Here is a 17,223-nt window from a genome sequence, read left to right as displayed (position 1 = left end):
CACAAACTACACGTAGACACAAGTACAATTTTTTGCTTTCTTTGGTTCTGTATACGTGCGAGTGTCGTTGAGATGTATTTCTTTAGAAGATGGTGGCATTGGGCTGGCTGTACTGTAACGACACCCTAATAGCGAGCTGTTAGTGGGCAGCGTCGCATTCTGCTTTAGTTCACAATAACAATGCAACCATAACCACAACACAAACCTAACCCAATATGAGATCTTGGGGACATTCCTCCAGCCGAAAAAAAAACTCCATTCGCAGTTCTCACCGGCTCCTCCGCTGAGTTTGACCTAACTTCAGTTCCTGCTGCAGTACGACTTTTTTTGTTTGTTTTTTTCTGTGATTTTCACTCTTGGCAGCTCGGCAGAAAACATTCGAAATAAGGTGCCTGAAGTAATATTACAAGTGTCTTCGGTGCTTCTGCTGTCCCACAATTAATGCTGCTATGGCAAAGTTTTGGGGTGGATGGTTTAGCGGCCTGTTAAAAGGGAAGACGTGACGTCAGGCGGGGTTAGAAGAAGATGCTTAAGCGAGACGGGTTCGCGAAAGAAAAACGGGACTGGTCGGTTTATCCTTTCCGGAGACGGAGAAAAACAGCACATGTCCGAATTCTGTTTACAGTCGCAAAGACCACGTGTTTTCACAAGGGCCACGGTGGAAATCTGAAAGGATGTTCAAAACACAGGCTAAATCATCCTAAACGTTGCTTGGATAGTATTAACTGTGAAACGGTGATGATGGGACTATTTTATAAATGAATTCCCACGAGAATGATATTATTTATTCTGCATAGGAAATCTGTATATGTAGGCTCTTTCAAATGACATCTGATTTCCCTCAAAGTGCACGATATGCACACTTCTTCAGAAACATTTCCTGAGGGGGCTACCGCCCTGAGACCTCGTATGACACTGCACGGCACAGGCAGGACCAGTCGAGATGAAAGACAGTTCCTCGGCCGGCGGTGGTTCTGTCAGACACTCTGTTGGTCAATATCTAGTCAGGGTCACCCAGAGTTCTCCCAGTATTCCGGTTTCAGGCGCAGCAAATAAAACACAGAAGTGATAGCGAATTTGGGGCATCAAAAAAAACAAACTTCTGTAGCGCTATTAGGAAGCCTGGGGGCCAGTGACTCCTCCTTTAATTTGTGTCAGCAGGAGTTTTCCCATGTCGTTTGTTCGTTTTGTTCCGAAATTGTAGCCGGGCGACCCCCCTCTCCCCCTCTCGCCGCAAAGAGTTTAAGTCAGATCGCACGCCACCAATCTCAATCACTTTGGTGTGAAACACTTCACTACAAAATCTGCGAAAGTCTTGGAACACCGCGGCTTGCAATATAAGTACCTATATAAATATATTTGTTCAAACGAAAAAAAAAATCCCGTTGTTGATTTATAATTCCGTTATTTAATCTACGTAGCGTTTCCACGAATTGCTTGCAAACACACCTCGGACTATCAGAAACAAGATATTCCGAACAATATCGTTTAATAATTACGACAGTTGTAAAATAACTTGGGAATATTCACACGCACTCGCCTTTCAGCGCTTTGAAAGAGGCAAACAATATAATTAGCATTTCGTGTTCTGCGTTTCCGTACGCAACCGCACTTTCTAGGAGTGAGACGATGCCTCTCCTACTCGGACCCCCCGCTCCCGTCAAATTGCAAGACCCTGCACCTTTAAATGATGGGCGCAAAGAAATCCTTTAAAGTTATTGAGCAAAAAGGGATTATGAAATCGCCTTTATATATGAAGAAAAAATCCCCATGTCTTCCACTGTAGACTTCTGAATTTTCCCTAAGTAGCCCAAAAAGGGAGATTGTCCCTTTTTAGAAAAAAAACCCCACTAGAGATCCGAAAACCATTCTGCTAAGTAATATGTGTGCGCAGATAGAGCCTGTCCCACATGGTAAGAGCTGCTTTAATTAATAGACAGGCAGGCTTGAAAGCAGCACTGGCAGTCTGTAATATGATGAACTCCCATTGTGGTGGTGTCACCACAAATGTTTCTGATAAGCAAAAGCACCCAAGGATCAAAGAGTATAAGCCTCTCAATTTCCTCTAGCCGCCTCTACTTTTCCTCACCTAGTTTTTCTCTCTTTTTTCCTCCCCCCCTTTTAAAAAAAAAACTCCGAAACATTCACCAAAATCCCCTTTATGACAACTGCGGGGTCCGCCTCAAGTTCACAGGTCACCCGAGCCTCTGGATATAATTGCGTATTAATATTCCCTCCCGAAGTAGAGGCTCACTCCCGACTTCTGCTCTCTCATGATGACTAATGTCTTTATAAATTGGCATTAGTTGACATATCATTATTTGTCCTGCAAGTCTAGTTGGAAATTCAATCTTTCACCTATACAGCCTTCCCCGTTCCTATATTCCCCTCTACGCCTCCGCAAACGGGTTTTGAACATTCAACAGAAAAATATATATATATAATTTAAAGATGTCAGCAAAACATCAATCATCTCTAAATTGCCTATTACTTAATCAAAAGGCGTAATTGCTATCGAATGCATGTTATTTGGATAGTGGTGTCTTTTTTAAAGATAACATATTAAGATGTGTGCCAAGTAAGGACAGGGATATATAAACTGGAAAATGGGAAGACTATATTGCACGTCTGCGATTGAACACCTATAAACACATGTAAAACCTCAGTTAAAGCGAATATATAGTTGATGGATGTGAGGGAGTCACACTTCATCACAGGTCGTTTAGCACAAATTAGAAATGTATTACAGTATTTCAAATCTTTAATCTATAAAGAGAACACGGATTTGAAAACCTCCTATGTCTAATTTCAACATTGAGGACCTATAAAGTATTTAATGGTTTATAGGACAAATGATTATTTTTTTTATTATTCATTCCTTCAAAAAACTGGAACTTGTTTAACGAAGTCTTTTAAATTCTAAATGACGGTCATTTGTTGCTGGTTTGGTTAATTTGATTTGTTCCACGAATTACGTCACTGGGTTTATCAGGATTGTGCGTAATGGAGTTTGTCGTATAAACGGACTTATTTTAACTGCCCATTTTCGAAACCAACAGTGTTCATTTTACACCCGGCAATGATAGTATTCAATTACACTTAATTCAGTTAAACTGGAAAATGTTTTACACAGCAGTGTTCAAGGCATAATTTGACGCAGCAGTCTCCCTGACCTCCCATTTTTGTGTGTTCCTCTTAAAGCGCCCTTATACAAGCTAAACTGCTTACTAACGACGTGTTTGTCAAATTAAGAACGAGGTGTTTAAATTAAAGTGCAATACATAAGAATAACAACATATGTTAATCTAATATTGGCTATCACGCATTTGGAATATTTTTTTTTGCTGGAGAATTCTATTAAAACTCTTAACGTTTTATTATACGGGAAAACGGAGAATGAAGACAATCTTAAGAAGAAAATTTTCAGATCCGGTTTTTTTTTCTTTCCAATAAGGGCCAGGTCATTTTGTCATTTATTATTTTTATTATTATTTTTTTTTATCGCCGATGTAATTTTCTGAAAGGATTTCATTCTATTCGTAAGTGCCTTAAAGCTTCGAGTCTTGGTTCTCTATATGTTCTTTAAAAAAATCCTCCCATGTAAATTCCAATGAAATTTGGAGAGAGGCGGCGAGGGGGAAAGGGGAGGTTAATCCGAGTTTAATGCAGTGATGCTCAGCCCAGGACCGAGGCTGTGATGATTGTGTTATCTCTCCCCAACATTTGGGTCTTCCTCAATTTCAACCCAGCCAAATAGCTGCGAGAAAGTGCAGATGGAGAGACTCTCGATGCCTAAGGAAAAAATGTTATTAATAGCTAAATAACTTCCCCATACTTTCACTAAATCTCTCTCTCACCATTCCAGATGGATTTGTTTGAAGTGGTCTCTCGCCTCATCCCCTGTCTTTTTCTTTCAACGAGGCTTATTTTAGACTCCTAAATATAAAATTCATTTCACTACAAAAAATTATACATGTGCACTTTTTTATTTGAAATCACATTTCACAATATTTTTGCCATCCGTATTTTTTTTTAAATATATTTGTTTTGGTCCAACAGCACATCCCACCCTCCACACCCCCCACACACAGGCCCCCCTCAGTTTCCATCTATCTCTTTAAAACACCTTTTCAGCGATTTGTAGAGCTTTCTATAACCTGATGTACGGTCAAAAGGTTTTTTATACAAGCAGGGATTTAACTTACATCAATTTCATTTCATTTTTTTTTTACCCGTGAACCCAGTGTTTGTTTAGTGGTGCTTTTCTCTCTAGTCTTTTTTTTTTTAAATTATTTTCTTTTCTATACGAAACTCATAAAATCCTAAAATGATATATATTTTTTTTCCAAGCTCGTTTGTTTGAGTACGTCACTGCTGTTTCACCAGTGCGCCAGAGCTCCTGTTTCCTGCGGTAATTGTAATCTCACTATATTGGTGCGATTCATTTGCCCCTACCTCGTCTCTCTGTGACAAGTATCTCTCTGTGTTCTGAAACAGCACCTTCGTTTTTAATTGAATATGCACAGTGAAACCAAGCCTCGAGCCCCGGATTGCCTGACACCCCACTATCTTTCTACTGGCCCCTATTATTTCCTCTGATCCTACTCACAACACTCGCAAATCCTGCCTGGCCTCTGTTTGATTAGACTCAGAACCTTAGGTAATCCGCCGATTTGCTGAAGTGTCCATCGCCTCCCTCTCTTCTCTACAGAAGGCAGCTTGTTGGTTTAATCAATGCAGATTGCTCCCGATAAATTGACTGATACCCCCTCTTTTTTTTCGTCTCCCCCTCTCTTCACAAACAATACCACCTCCAGGTGTGAAGCCAAAAGTGTTTTTTTTTCCCTGTAATTGCAAGCTTTTCTTCTCACCTCATTCAATCGAAGATACTAATTAGATTTGGCAAGTTTCAACACACAATACCACCAATTTATCCCATTTCGATTGCTGCAGTGAAAATATATAGCTGGTGCAATTTCGGCCAACATCATTGCTTGTTTATACTCAGGATGCCACAAGATTAGCGTTTTGTCTCCATTTAGTTTGCAGTCATCATTTATAGATCTGCCGCTTTCCATCTAATTAATTTGTTAATCAATATTCCACCCATATCAACTATTTGTGACTTTTAACAAAATTGACCATCGTGTAACCCCAGACCGGAAAGAAGATATTTACTATATAACATATTTATCCTGGAAAAATCAAATCACTCAAGTTATATTGAATATCAATATTGAAACTATATTACTGCCCCTTCCCCTCCAAAACCCAAGTACTTAATCTCATTTTCAAACACAAGAATTCTTTTAAACAATCGCCATTTCTCACCGCGCAACATACTCATAAAGAACACGTTTATTACGAAACACGGCAGGTACACATCGTTTTTACCGACGCCCATAAACCAGGACATGGAAAACTTGAAAATGTTGTTTACTAATGTATTTATTTACGAGTCTTTTTTCAATCATTAAACCCAATAGGACATTAAAAGCCATTCTAACCGGACGAAAAAAAACAGTTCCGGTTTCTATTTTTGGTTTATACAAAGCTTTTCATATTTGGTCATTTATTTAAAGACGGGCTTCCTAAATAAAGTCTCAATGGAAAGCTTCGATTATTCCTGGCGAGTTCAAATTTAACTCCCCCTGGAATTCTGCATCCTTTACATACAAGTTCTGGTATTCTGTGAATTATATTTTAACCTTAAAGTGATTGCTGTTTTTTTTTTTCCATCAGTGCAGATTCTAGTTAGCATGTCAGAGTTTCTAATGCAACCCAAAAATAAAAAAAAATCTTAACAACTATAAAAGAAACCTAAAATCTCATGAATTTGTGCCCAGGGCTAGCCAGAGTGAGCCGTTTAGAGATGAAAGTGAAAAGAAATAAAAGGCTCAATTTAATCTGCCTTAAAACCCTTCAACATAACGTTTGTGCTTGAAACTCAGAGAGTGAGGGCTGATTGGGGATAAATACATTTCTTACCATGCCTGCGAGCTATTACACCCCTCTCCAACACAACCGCCCATTCAACAGACACCGTTTTCATTACTAACTCTAATAAGTCTTAACATTATTAAATGCCAGCCGGATGATAGAATGAAACAGGCGCAAAGACGAATCTTTTTAAGAATTAAGAAAGAGTGAATTTAGTATCCAGGTTTTAACATACCGCCATAAAATGCCAAATATGTAGGCAGAAATTAGTCCGGAAGTTTGTCTGACGGTTATGCAGCAAAGTACGGCCCAATTAAATAAATAAGTTAACACGTGTACACAAAAGCAAAGACTAATTCACGTTTTGTCTAACGAGCATCGCGAAAAGAGCATCAATATGTGATTGCAAGGTAAAAAATGCGCTTTCTGTCTGAATCCGCTGGTGAGGGACGACGCATAAATGTTAACGAGATACTTCACGATTTAAATTTGAATAAATACAACCTATATGTATATAAAATACACATCCTTTGTTTAGAGTTTAGAGATAATGACTCCAAAAAGTGTCAGGTGACTGAACGCTCAGCCGCCAGTCCAGTCTATGTAGATCGCATTACTGGAGAGTGAGTGACGCGGGAGTGCTTTAAAAAGCATAAACGTCGGAATTCGCTGCAATGTCAAATCAAACTAAAACATCCAGAAAAATAAATACCTTCACGATAAAATGGTAAATAACGTGGCTGAAATGGTCAGTTCTGTTCGTGGCAAAACAAAACGATACTGGTCATGTGCGCCAGAACAAAACTGCGCAGAAAAACGTAATTGAGGATCCCTGAGTCAAACGAGGCAATAGTTAACCGAAACTCTTCTGTTCAAGTGCTGCAAATACACCTCGAGTATTCAGAAATGTATTTTTATTTTCAGCATGTTTTTTTTTTCCAAGCACTACCTTAATCGTAAAGCGTGTTTTAAAATTGATTGCACACATACACACAAAAGTGCACAGTTCGTGCACACAATAGCGCCGATTTCAAAATGAGCAACTGGCCATTTCCAAACAAGAATGAAACATTTTGCACTCTCCATTACTTATTCTTTTCCAACAGACGATTCTATAATATTACAAAACTATCTAACAGCGGGGTGTATTGAATAATTCATCTCCTTTTATTTCGCTCCTTGGCCTTTTGTCCCGAGTTTTTTCTTCTCTTTGCGGGTTTTTGAATGAGAATGGATGGACCCATGCCTCTTTTCGCTGCTCTGCTTTTTTAGGTTTTGCCTTTGTACCTCGGAATCTTTGCTTTAAAAAGATTCAATAGACTAGAAGCTTTACTGCGACTGAAGTTCATCTTCAAGTTTGGAGAAAGGCTGGTTCTTTAAAGAGGAAGAAAAAAAAGCTTTTTGTGTACTTTTATTTAAAACCCTATACACAACTGTTTGATCATCTTATTTGGTAACTTTTGTCTCTTTTAGAAAATAGGGTCTATTTGAATAAAGGCTGGATACCGAGGTCTTTCCTATAAACAAGTCACCAATGAAATGAAACAAAACCAAACAGCACAACCGTTTAGTGCCAAATGTTAAGCACTCAGAGCTGAAGACAATGATAATTACGACAAGGCATATGAAGGTGTATAAGATATAAAATCAGATGATTACTTCGCTTAAAACAGTCACATTGAAACAATATGCACAACGATAGCGCTACATCACTATTAATAAAATAAGGAGACACGGGCCTATATAAAATTAAAAAAAAAAGAATTCAGACAAAAGTTGTCGTATAGGCAAAACGCAATGTTGGAATTTTATAATTTATTCAAGTCGTGTAGGTACAGAAGCCATAGAAGCGAAATAAAAATAATGTCTACACATTTACTGAGATTGGGAATTAAAGACCTCCGTTTCTACACATTATTACTACACTAAATGTATAGAACTTCTTGGCGATGACTCCCCAAATACAGAGCGTTTATTAGTAAAAAAAAAATACCGTTTGCAATGCTATCAATGCAACAATGTCCATTCTCTTTTTAAATCCTCGTGCTTATTTAGGCGCATAATCCAAAACATTTTTAAAAATCGTCCCCGAGAGGAAAGACGGCCTGTGAGATAGTATGCGCCTCTATTTAAGACATCATTTCTGATGTTCGACTCGATTCTTCTAACAGGTCACATTCAATTCGTTCTAATTGATATTGATTGTCGAATCGGTCAACTGTCATCCACTGTTTCAAGGGATCGTTTAAAGAGCGAGAGGCGTCGGTTGTACAAATTAATCTACTAGTCCCGAATACTTTCCGTCTGGGCTCATATAAATAATTGAGCAAGTAGCGCCTAGATGGAAAAACAGCACGAAATAATCACTCACATTTTTAAGGAGACACTTGACATACAAGGCCAAGTTAAAGCGGCCTGCCCGCTTCCAAGCCTACTGCACGGTTAACAAACAGCATGATGTTCGCCCTCGAACTAAAGAATGTGAAATTCACCGCTGTTCCGTCGGTTAAAAAAAAAAAGTTGGAGTAACAGGTTTCAGCGTACCTACAACACTGCAATCAAAACCACGCAAATGCCGACCAGCCTCGCCTCGGATTAAACGAACCGGCCTCTGTCAAACCCAAACTCCATAAACGGCAGTCTGAATGTTTCAGCCACTTGCAAAACCCAGATGTTGGGAGAGCAGCCCGGGAAGCAGGAAGTGCCCATCGCTTTACCTTTGTCGCCCAGTATCCCGTCGATGCTGTGCTTCGTCTTTTTTTCCCCATCATCATCCTTTTTATCACAATCGTCTTCATCATCTTTCTTCCCGAATCTTGCTCTCAGAACCCGGCTAATGGAGCTGACTGATCGACACAAGGAGACAATCGAATCGTTACGTTTAATCCACGATTAGCAAAGCAAATAACTAGACACATTATTATTATTATTATTATTATTATTATTATTATTATTATGATTACTTGGATTGTGAAAGGCATTAAAAAGTAGAGACAAACTTCGGTGTGTGTGTGTATGAGCTGTGGGGGAGGGGTCAAGTAGACTTCTCAGCACAAGTATTAGGAAATCTGAAACTAAAGAAACCCAGAACTGTACTAAACATTTAACTTCTTGCAGCTGCGTGTTTTTTTTTCCCCCTCCTCCAGAAACACAGAGACACGCCGGGATGTCGATTGGAAGCTTCTTCCGCCGCTACAAGCCCGGGCGTTCGCATGAAAACCCGCGGCCTCTCAAACGGACGTGGTAGAAAAGGAAAGGTTGCTTACCAGATGGGGCCTCACCTGAAGGAACTGTGCTTCTGTCACACACCCCGTCCTTCAGCAGCTTGTCCCGGATCTCCCAGCTGAACATGCCCGGGTTCTCCCGCTTGTATTCTTCTATCCTTTTCTCCACGTCAGGCGTTGCTACCTGCTTTTGGGATGAATGTCCGCAGAACAAAAAAAGGGGGAAAGACAGAAGGGCGAAAACTACTTTTAACTTAAATTGAGTGAATGCTGGATTGCCCTCCCTCCTTGAAAACAAAACGCTGAAGGATTAAATGGAGAATGTAGGCTATGCATACTGTATATGCAAGTATAGAATATCACCAGGCAAAAAGCGCACGGGGGGTTAAAAATCGTGAACACATTAGTCTCTGTGGCTTTTTTTTTCTTTGCACCCAGGTGATGTACATGTCTCAGAGTCTCAAAATATGTGTTTACGACACACGTGCTTCTTTTACGTGGGGAGTTCTTCTCTGATTCAAAGATTTCATTGGAATCATAATTCGAGATCTGCACTTTTCCTACTCTTGACTTCGGGTTTCTATACGTTGTGGCGATGACTGTAAACTTCCAACATAAGGGACATTTGCCCGTGCAAAGATAAAACGCTTGCTGCCCTGCGAACATATTCACTAGTTCAGTTCTGTGTAAATACATGTATTTCAGAGGCCAAAGCAACACCGTCGTCAAACTTTCGAAGGGGTTATTCTCATTAAACTTCACCTGGTAACTGAACAAAATAAGCGCAATAACAAGTCCGTTCCGAAGGATCCTCATGTTTCCTTGCTTTAATGTATTGCCGAAAACAACAGGTTTACCAGGCCTAAATTCACAGTAGCACAGTGGAACATTTATTCCTGTGGTTTCCTCATTCAGATTCCACCCAGTCCAAACTTTTCTTGCACTCACCCTGGGTTTGCTTCCTCCGATAGCCCCGGGGCGAATAGAACCCGTCTCCTGGTACCGGCAAAGGATTTTGGATACACAGCCGTGGGAAACTCGGAGCTGCCGTGAGATCACGCAGGGTCTTATACCGTGATGTGCCATCTCGACTATCTTGTGTCGGATGTGATTCGGCAGCGGCCTGCCGTTAATGAACACACCGCCGAGCTGGTTCACCCGGCCCTGACCCAGAGGTGTTGACACTGTGCCGTGAGAAAAACAAGAGACAGGGTCGCTCATGACGACACGTTCGATCGCCTACATTCAACGCGGGACTCGAAAGCTGTATGATACATTGTCATGCATTTCCCCTTGTCTTTAAAACAAGATAAAAAACAACAACAACACGACAATCTATAACTGTGAAGGCGCCCACGTCTCTTACAAGTACAAGTACAAAACACCCTCTTCACTAGTTCACACCTGTTTAAAAACATTTGTATCTGTCACATCAACAATGATCAATCAGTATACATGCTTGGAACTGGTAATAAAATGTATATTTCCATTTCAATACGCAAAATCACAAAAAAGGGAGCCTTAGTTTTACACCTAAGGTAAGGTCCTGTTTTTGTACCTTGAAAACTTTATGTCGGGCCCTTATTATTATTATTATGGGTATGATTCATGCGGTCTTGTGTTTTATGTACTATGAGATTACATCTATGCATCCATGTTTTTTTTAATTAAATATTTAGTTGCACACCATTTTTTTTTCAGACGTAAACTGTACGGGAGTACAATTTTAATTTCGCATTCACGTAAAAGTGAATGTCATTTCCAAATGCAATCTGCCCGAATCCATCGAGATGACCACAGAATAACAGCCGTATTTTTAAATAAGAATCATGCAGCACTAATTCACAGTCAACTTGGCGAGCTCTTTGCAGGATGTATCATTAGCGAGAGATAGTACTTAAGTGGCCAATTTTGCATTCAAGAGGTACTGAAGATTGTAGCACTTTCCGCCTTCATTATTCCTAGTCATGTTGTACAAATATTGATGTAATCCTTTGAGCCATCGCTTTGCTATGTATTTTACTTTCATTTGCTACACTAGGACACTCCAATAAATCCTCCAAGCTTGTGTAACTTGCAAGCTTCGTGTTTTTTGCTGTTTTGGCTGAACCACTTGAGCACGAAGCGTCTCTGCCTGGGACTGACTCCCATAGAATAAGCGAATAATAAATGCAAATAAAAGACTCGGGTTTTTTTTGCAGGTGTATGTGCTTGGAAATTTTATACCGCGTTTTTTCATCCTCCACAAAAGTATAGGAAAAGCAAAAATTCTAATAGAAGCGTCGATTAATGGTTGAACTCCAAAGGACTCATTTTCTATTCAAAACGTGTGCCTTGGAAGCAAAAAGTAAAATGCATGTTTCCTCGGTTTGCATGTTACGAAAGATGCTTGTAATAATCGATGCGTTTTACGTTTACAATATTTTTAATCAAATTCATGTGCAATTTAATTTTACGTTACCATTAAAGCCTAACACAATGTCATTTCAGTTTGAAGAAAATAAATTACTTAAATATACAGAAGTATGTTTGCAATGCCATTTATAAACATCTAATTGCTAGAATTATTTTTTTTTGCTCCTGCTCGACTCTTTGAACTCATGCCTCCATCACGCACTCATACAAAAAACACGTTCATCTGGTTTAACATTTCACCAAAAATCATCTGAAACATATGAAAAATAAACGACGTTATCTGCAGTATAAAAATCTGCTTGTTATTTAACAGCAACCAACAGCAGATAACTATTTTGCAGATCTGCAGACTAACTGCAACCAAGAAATCACGCACGGCGAACAGCGGTTTTCTTTGCGTTTTACTTTTACCGCACTAGGATGTCTTGACATGTTTAAAGAGAACAGTTAACACGTACCTTCTAAGGGAAATCCAGTGCGAGGATAGTTCTGGCCTGGCGCTGGTCTCATCATTCGAGGTACTGTTCCTGGTAATGTAGCCATTCTCTACTGTCAACAGAAGAGCAGTCACAGATCAAGCCAAGTTCTTAATGGCGCAAACAAGTCCAGACAGGATGACTATTTGCTTTGCCGCGAACAAAAATAACGTGAAAATTACTTAGCGCCGTCTTCTGTTTTTTTTTTTTAAAAAAAACAAAAAAAGAAAAAAAGGGAATAAAAAAATAGGTCCAGCCAGACGACTTGGGACGCTAAACCCCCCAAAAGAGAAAAAAAATGTCGTTCTGAAGTTGAATGACAAGAATCATGGATAGATAACAACAACACTGATCGCAAGGTGGAGTAAATGTGAGTTTGTGTGGGGGCAATGGATCTTACACTCACAAGTGGGCAAAGGTTATTGAATTCTGTGCTGTGTTTTACTAAAAGGTCTGGTAGTTTTTGACGGAAAAGTCTGCTTAGAGGTTGGGAGTAGTTGAAGTGGCCAACTTTGGCGCACGGTTTAGGAGGAGAGAGCCGCGCACGCCGATAGGCTCGGAGGTCTTTCTTTTATTCATGAGGAAGAGAAGGGGTTACGCTCTGAGCCTGCTGACCAATCAGAGGGAACGGTGCGCGGCGCAAACACACTCTTAGCTCATTTTAATTCATTGCATCGCTGCCTCGTTCTGAACAGAAAACTCACAAGGAAAAAAAAAAAGAACTTTTTTATAACCCACCACTGTCTCTTCGGGTTCATCCATGAATACCAGTTAGTTTTAAAATTCACCCCCTCAACGCATATCTCATGATTGTATACTAGAAATATATTCATGCGAAACATTTACGATAAATAACTATATATTCCGAATCATTTCTTGATTTTTGGTGGAGTTACCTGGACCGACAGGAAATTGGTTTCACTTAAATTAAAACGGTATCTAAGACAAGTTTAGACACGTACCTAAAATTTATTTGGCAGGTATTCCTCCAAACCTTTCTAAGCACTCAATCCCACACATTTTTAAAAACATTCTATTAAAAGTTTTTTTATCAGTCGTTTCAGGCACCCTACAATTAGGTAATGATGGACTTCCTAGTGTTAAGGTAGGTCAGCAAGAATAGGATTTGAGGCCAATTTGCGCAAATACCTTTTTATTTTCAAGTAACTAATATTACTGCACTATACGTTATTACAATGTGTACATTATTATGACAATATTAGTAGTGTATCATTACTATAACTGTTGTAATTATAACTGTAATGAAAATGTCATTAACATGTCTGCTAACTTAAATATATTTTTCCAATATCTCCAGAAATATGTTTGCTGCTTTCAAACCAGCTGTAATCTAAAAAAAAAAGATTCCAAGTGTGCAGTTCATTTGACAAAACTAAGTAACAAAGGTTTTATCTTGTTATCACTTGACTGTCTTGAGGGTCTTGAGCAATGCTGTTACAACATACAGAAACAAAAGTTTAGGTTGATTATCAAAAAGTCTCTAAAACAGTCCACAAGATAATTGGGGCGGACAAGGTAGGCTTAAATTATACCTGGTTGAAAATCTAAAAATCAAACTTTTTTATATCATCAAAGATATTAGATATCCAGGGACTTAGTGTTATACAGAAGTGTGCACGTGTTTTGAAAGATATTGGTTTCCGATATTAAAAACAAAAAACTGAATCACTAAAGCTACCGAAAATCTATGGTCAATCTCTCATACGAATTAATTTGCAGAGTACAGAAAATCAAAAATACTTAAGGTTTGGGTGCGATTTTATTAACCGGCGAAATTATCAGTAAATGTTCTGGTGACAATGGGGAAAATATCTAAAAAGCTTGAACGACAATCGAGTACACAAGCCCAAGAAATGTTTAGTTATGTATCTCATATGTAGGTGTACGATAAACACTTTAGATGTCAAAGTAAATGTGTATAGCTGATGCTTAGTCCTATTGCTTCGCTTTTGAAGGCTTAAAATCTCAATAATCCTTTTATTGATATCAAACTTTTATAGACGATAACCTAATGCAGTAGCTTGCTACATAGCAATAACAGCAATTAGAATAACTGACTTTTTTAAATACATAAATTCAGTATCTATGACAGGCAATTTGCCTGTATCTTTCACAGACACAGAATGTGCTTGGCATGTTTTCAGGAGTTGAAAGACAGGTGATGTTTTGGGCAAACTGACTATGTAGTGTAGTATCCCTTAAGCGAAAGTAAATACAAAGAAATGGGTATTTATTCGGGTTTGATCGCTGTTCATAACTGATCTATCATTTCAATGTATTAAAAACTGGTACTTTTTTACAGGGCAGGCTATAAGAACTATCCATGTTGTAGTCTTGACGGATAGTGCTCCGGACGTCTGCAAACGAGTTGAAGAAGTCATTTACGTGTTCAAGCAAAAAGCATTATTATTAGTTTCTCTCTTCCAATCCTTTTAGTGACTCAGTCACCCCGGGTCTTCTCCGAGTTCTGCTCCGGGAGAAATTCTATCACTGAAGGTGCCTTATTCCAGGCTAGGAGAGCCCTTGCACAGCAGGCTATGACGCCTATCCACACTAAACCTTTGTCTTCGTATGTTAAAAGACTTTTTTTCCCTCCAGGATCACTGGGAATCTCATAAGAAGCGAAGCACACCCAACTGGAGACGCACACATTAGTTATTTCCTAATCCTATAAACCTAATAGAACTGTACTCGTCTCTTAATCAAAAACGAATTCTTGCAAAACAGCCCCCTTACACAATCAATACTTTGTTTTTTTGCATTAGAAATCATTCTGTGCATGGAATTACGTCCCTGAAATAGATGCTTTCTTTTCGTTTGGTGATGATATTTTGTTTTTTAACAGCACTTTATAGGTAACAAAAACTTTGCTCAAGTGAAAACCATTTCTTAACGCAGACGAACAGGTGTTAAGGAAAGTCTGAAGGCTGTCGTCCACCTCAAGGAGAACAGCAAAGCATCCGTGCTGTAATCAATGAAACCTGGCGTTTAGTCAACTTAAGATGCGGTCAGGCAGTAAATCATGACTCGGAAATGAAAGATTTTACCCTGACTTTCCTACAATCCCAGGTGTTGATCGACTCCATAACCTCCACGTCTCAAAATCTAACCCACTTCTACACAGCACAAGCGTGTCGTGTTTTATCCGTGACATCATTAACTCCCTCCCTCTCTCAATCACCAGCTCAGACGTTCTTACTAGGCTTCGTTTCTAACTCCGTGCTCTCCGTCCAACACACATCTTCCACATACGCACAGAGACACGCAGAGAAAAAAAAAACAACAACGAATACTGCTTTGGTGAATACTGTATAACCATACCCAGCAGAAAATGTAACCGTGAAGCAATTGTTCCAGAGCCTAGTAAAACACCTCAACGGAATGTGAGAGATTTCTCTGCGCGAACGCGTAAACTGAACAGACAGGCCTGTCTGAACTAACTGCAAACCGGCAGTTCCTTCTCGCTGGCAGCGGTTAATGGCTCGAACTCGCGATGCCACCGCCTGCTCTGCACTTTGAGAGAGGGAGGAAAAGAGCGCTGGCATGTGATTCTAAAATCCCTTAACCCACTTAGAAAGAACTAGAAAGCGTGTCACATTTAACACAAAGGCGTGTTATTGAGGTTCGGCAATAAGGTTTTATTTATTATTATTTTGTTGTTGAAATTTCCCGAAATTGGGGGTAGGCCTGAATACAGCGCGAAACAGAATTTTAAAACCAGCAAGAAAGACACACAAAACGCAGGACTGGATTAAAGGATGGCGCTTTCTCCTGCTGTTGAGCAGGAAAGTGGAGCGGTATTTCTGGTTGGTTTTTTTTTTGTACATTAGCCCTGAGTTTTTAGCCATTTTGAATTGCAGGATTACCATAACAAGTATCCAATAACTGTTCATCTGTAATGATTTTTAGAAAATGTCTTAATCTCTTTATCCATAATCATTGTGAGTCAATTAAACGGACAGTTGAGATATTTTGTTTTTTAAAGACGATTGACTACTGCCTTAAAGCAAGTCCTTTTAGGGATTCAACTGAAAATTGAACTCATCCATAAACTGAACAGTAAATAATTGCTGAATAGTAAATATGGATATTTCTCCATATAATAAAAATTACATTAATATATTGAATAACGGTGGTGAGGCCGGTTAATAGCCACATGTTCATCGATGAGTTAAGGGATATTATGAATTGAAAATACAAATAGGGAAAAAAACCCACAAAACTGACATTTAAAAACCCTAGTGTCATTTATCCTATTCAAATGCGTTAATATGCTGCCGTGCATGTCATCCGACGGCATGTAATCTCATTTCATTATCCAATAACATAAATAAACTTTACGGTACGTTATAATAAACACTTGATTTGAAACGTGCCCGGGAACAGGCCGGCGTTTGCACAGAAGAGAGGCGCTGAAGAGGTTTACTCACAACAGGTAAAAGCTAGCAGACAGACTCCAGAGGCTGCAATTTAAAAAGAGCCCTCATCATTTCAAATAAATGTGTTTTACAATCAGTTTTTCACAAGCCTCTAAACCGGGATTGAGATTCCTCTTGGTTGCGGAGCTAAGATCAAACACTTGAGTTTGTCACCGTGACCAAAGGAAAATGGAAGTATTTAAAAAGCCCAAACCCTTATTTAAATGGTCTATATTTCCGTATGCTTGCAACAAAGGCACCGTTTACCTTCTTTTTTCAACTTGGCGTGGAAAGGATTGTTAAAAATATGTGTGGAAGATACTTAATACGAACAAATATTACTAGAAAAAAAAATTGTTCCATAAATCTTATCAAAGGGTGGCAGGTGTAAAGACGAAAAATGACAATCTCTGTGTCAATGTTTCAGGAATCTATTTAAGATTAGCCACTGTTTACTTTTTAAGGTAGCTTGTTTAGGCTAATAACTGACAATAACCAGGTTTAAATTGTTAAAAAATCACAGCATCCTCGTGTTGCTAAAATCTCATGTACCACCCTTGAGAAGTGAAATATGAAGTCGAGGCAAATGTCACAATTTTAGCTGAAATGTGTAAAATTGCATATGCCGAAAGCAAAAGAGAAATACCATCACTTTTAACTATGAATTACAGCTTAATGTTTTAAATGGAGGGTGACATAATCATAACTGATGGTCGACATTAATATGAA

At 39.0% G+C, this 17,223-nt stretch overlaps 1 protein-coding gene across 4 annotated transcripts in view; it reads right to left on the bottom strand.

Annotated features, from left to right (window-relative positions):
- Positions 1-12,588, bottom strand: part of pax7a (paired box 7a) — an 84,301-nt gene extending 71,713 nt beyond the window's left edge. The window contains exons 1-4 of one of the 4 annotated variants that reach the window (XM_006641941.3): positions 12,038-12,588; positions 10,113-10,348; positions 9,207-9,351; positions 8,658-8,786 (exon numbers count right to left, since the gene is read on the bottom strand). In XM_006641941.3, coding sequence (XP_006642004.1) covers positions 8,658-8,786; positions 9,207-9,351; positions 10,113-10,348; positions 12,038-12,122 — 595 coding nt within the window. In that variant the 5' untranslated portion in view covers positions 12,123-12,588. The remainder of the gene's footprint in view (positions 1-8,657; positions 8,787-9,206; positions 9,352-10,112; positions 10,349-12,037) is intronic. The other 3 variants (XM_006641942.3, XM_069184004.1, XM_069184005.1) reach the window with 3 other exon arrangements.
- Positions 12,589-17,223: the final 4,635 nt, after the last annotated feature.

This window comes from Lepisosteus oculatus, chromosome 25 (assembly GCF_040954835.1).
Source record: "Lepisosteus oculatus isolate fLepOcu1 chromosome 25, fLepOcu1.hap2, whole genome shotgun sequence".
Lineage (NCBI taxonomy): Eukaryota > Metazoa > Chordata > Actinopteri > Semionotiformes > Lepisosteidae > Lepisosteus > Lepisosteus oculatus.
Note: the sequence above shows the minus strand (reverse complement) of the source record. Positions and strands in the feature narration are given on the sequence as shown.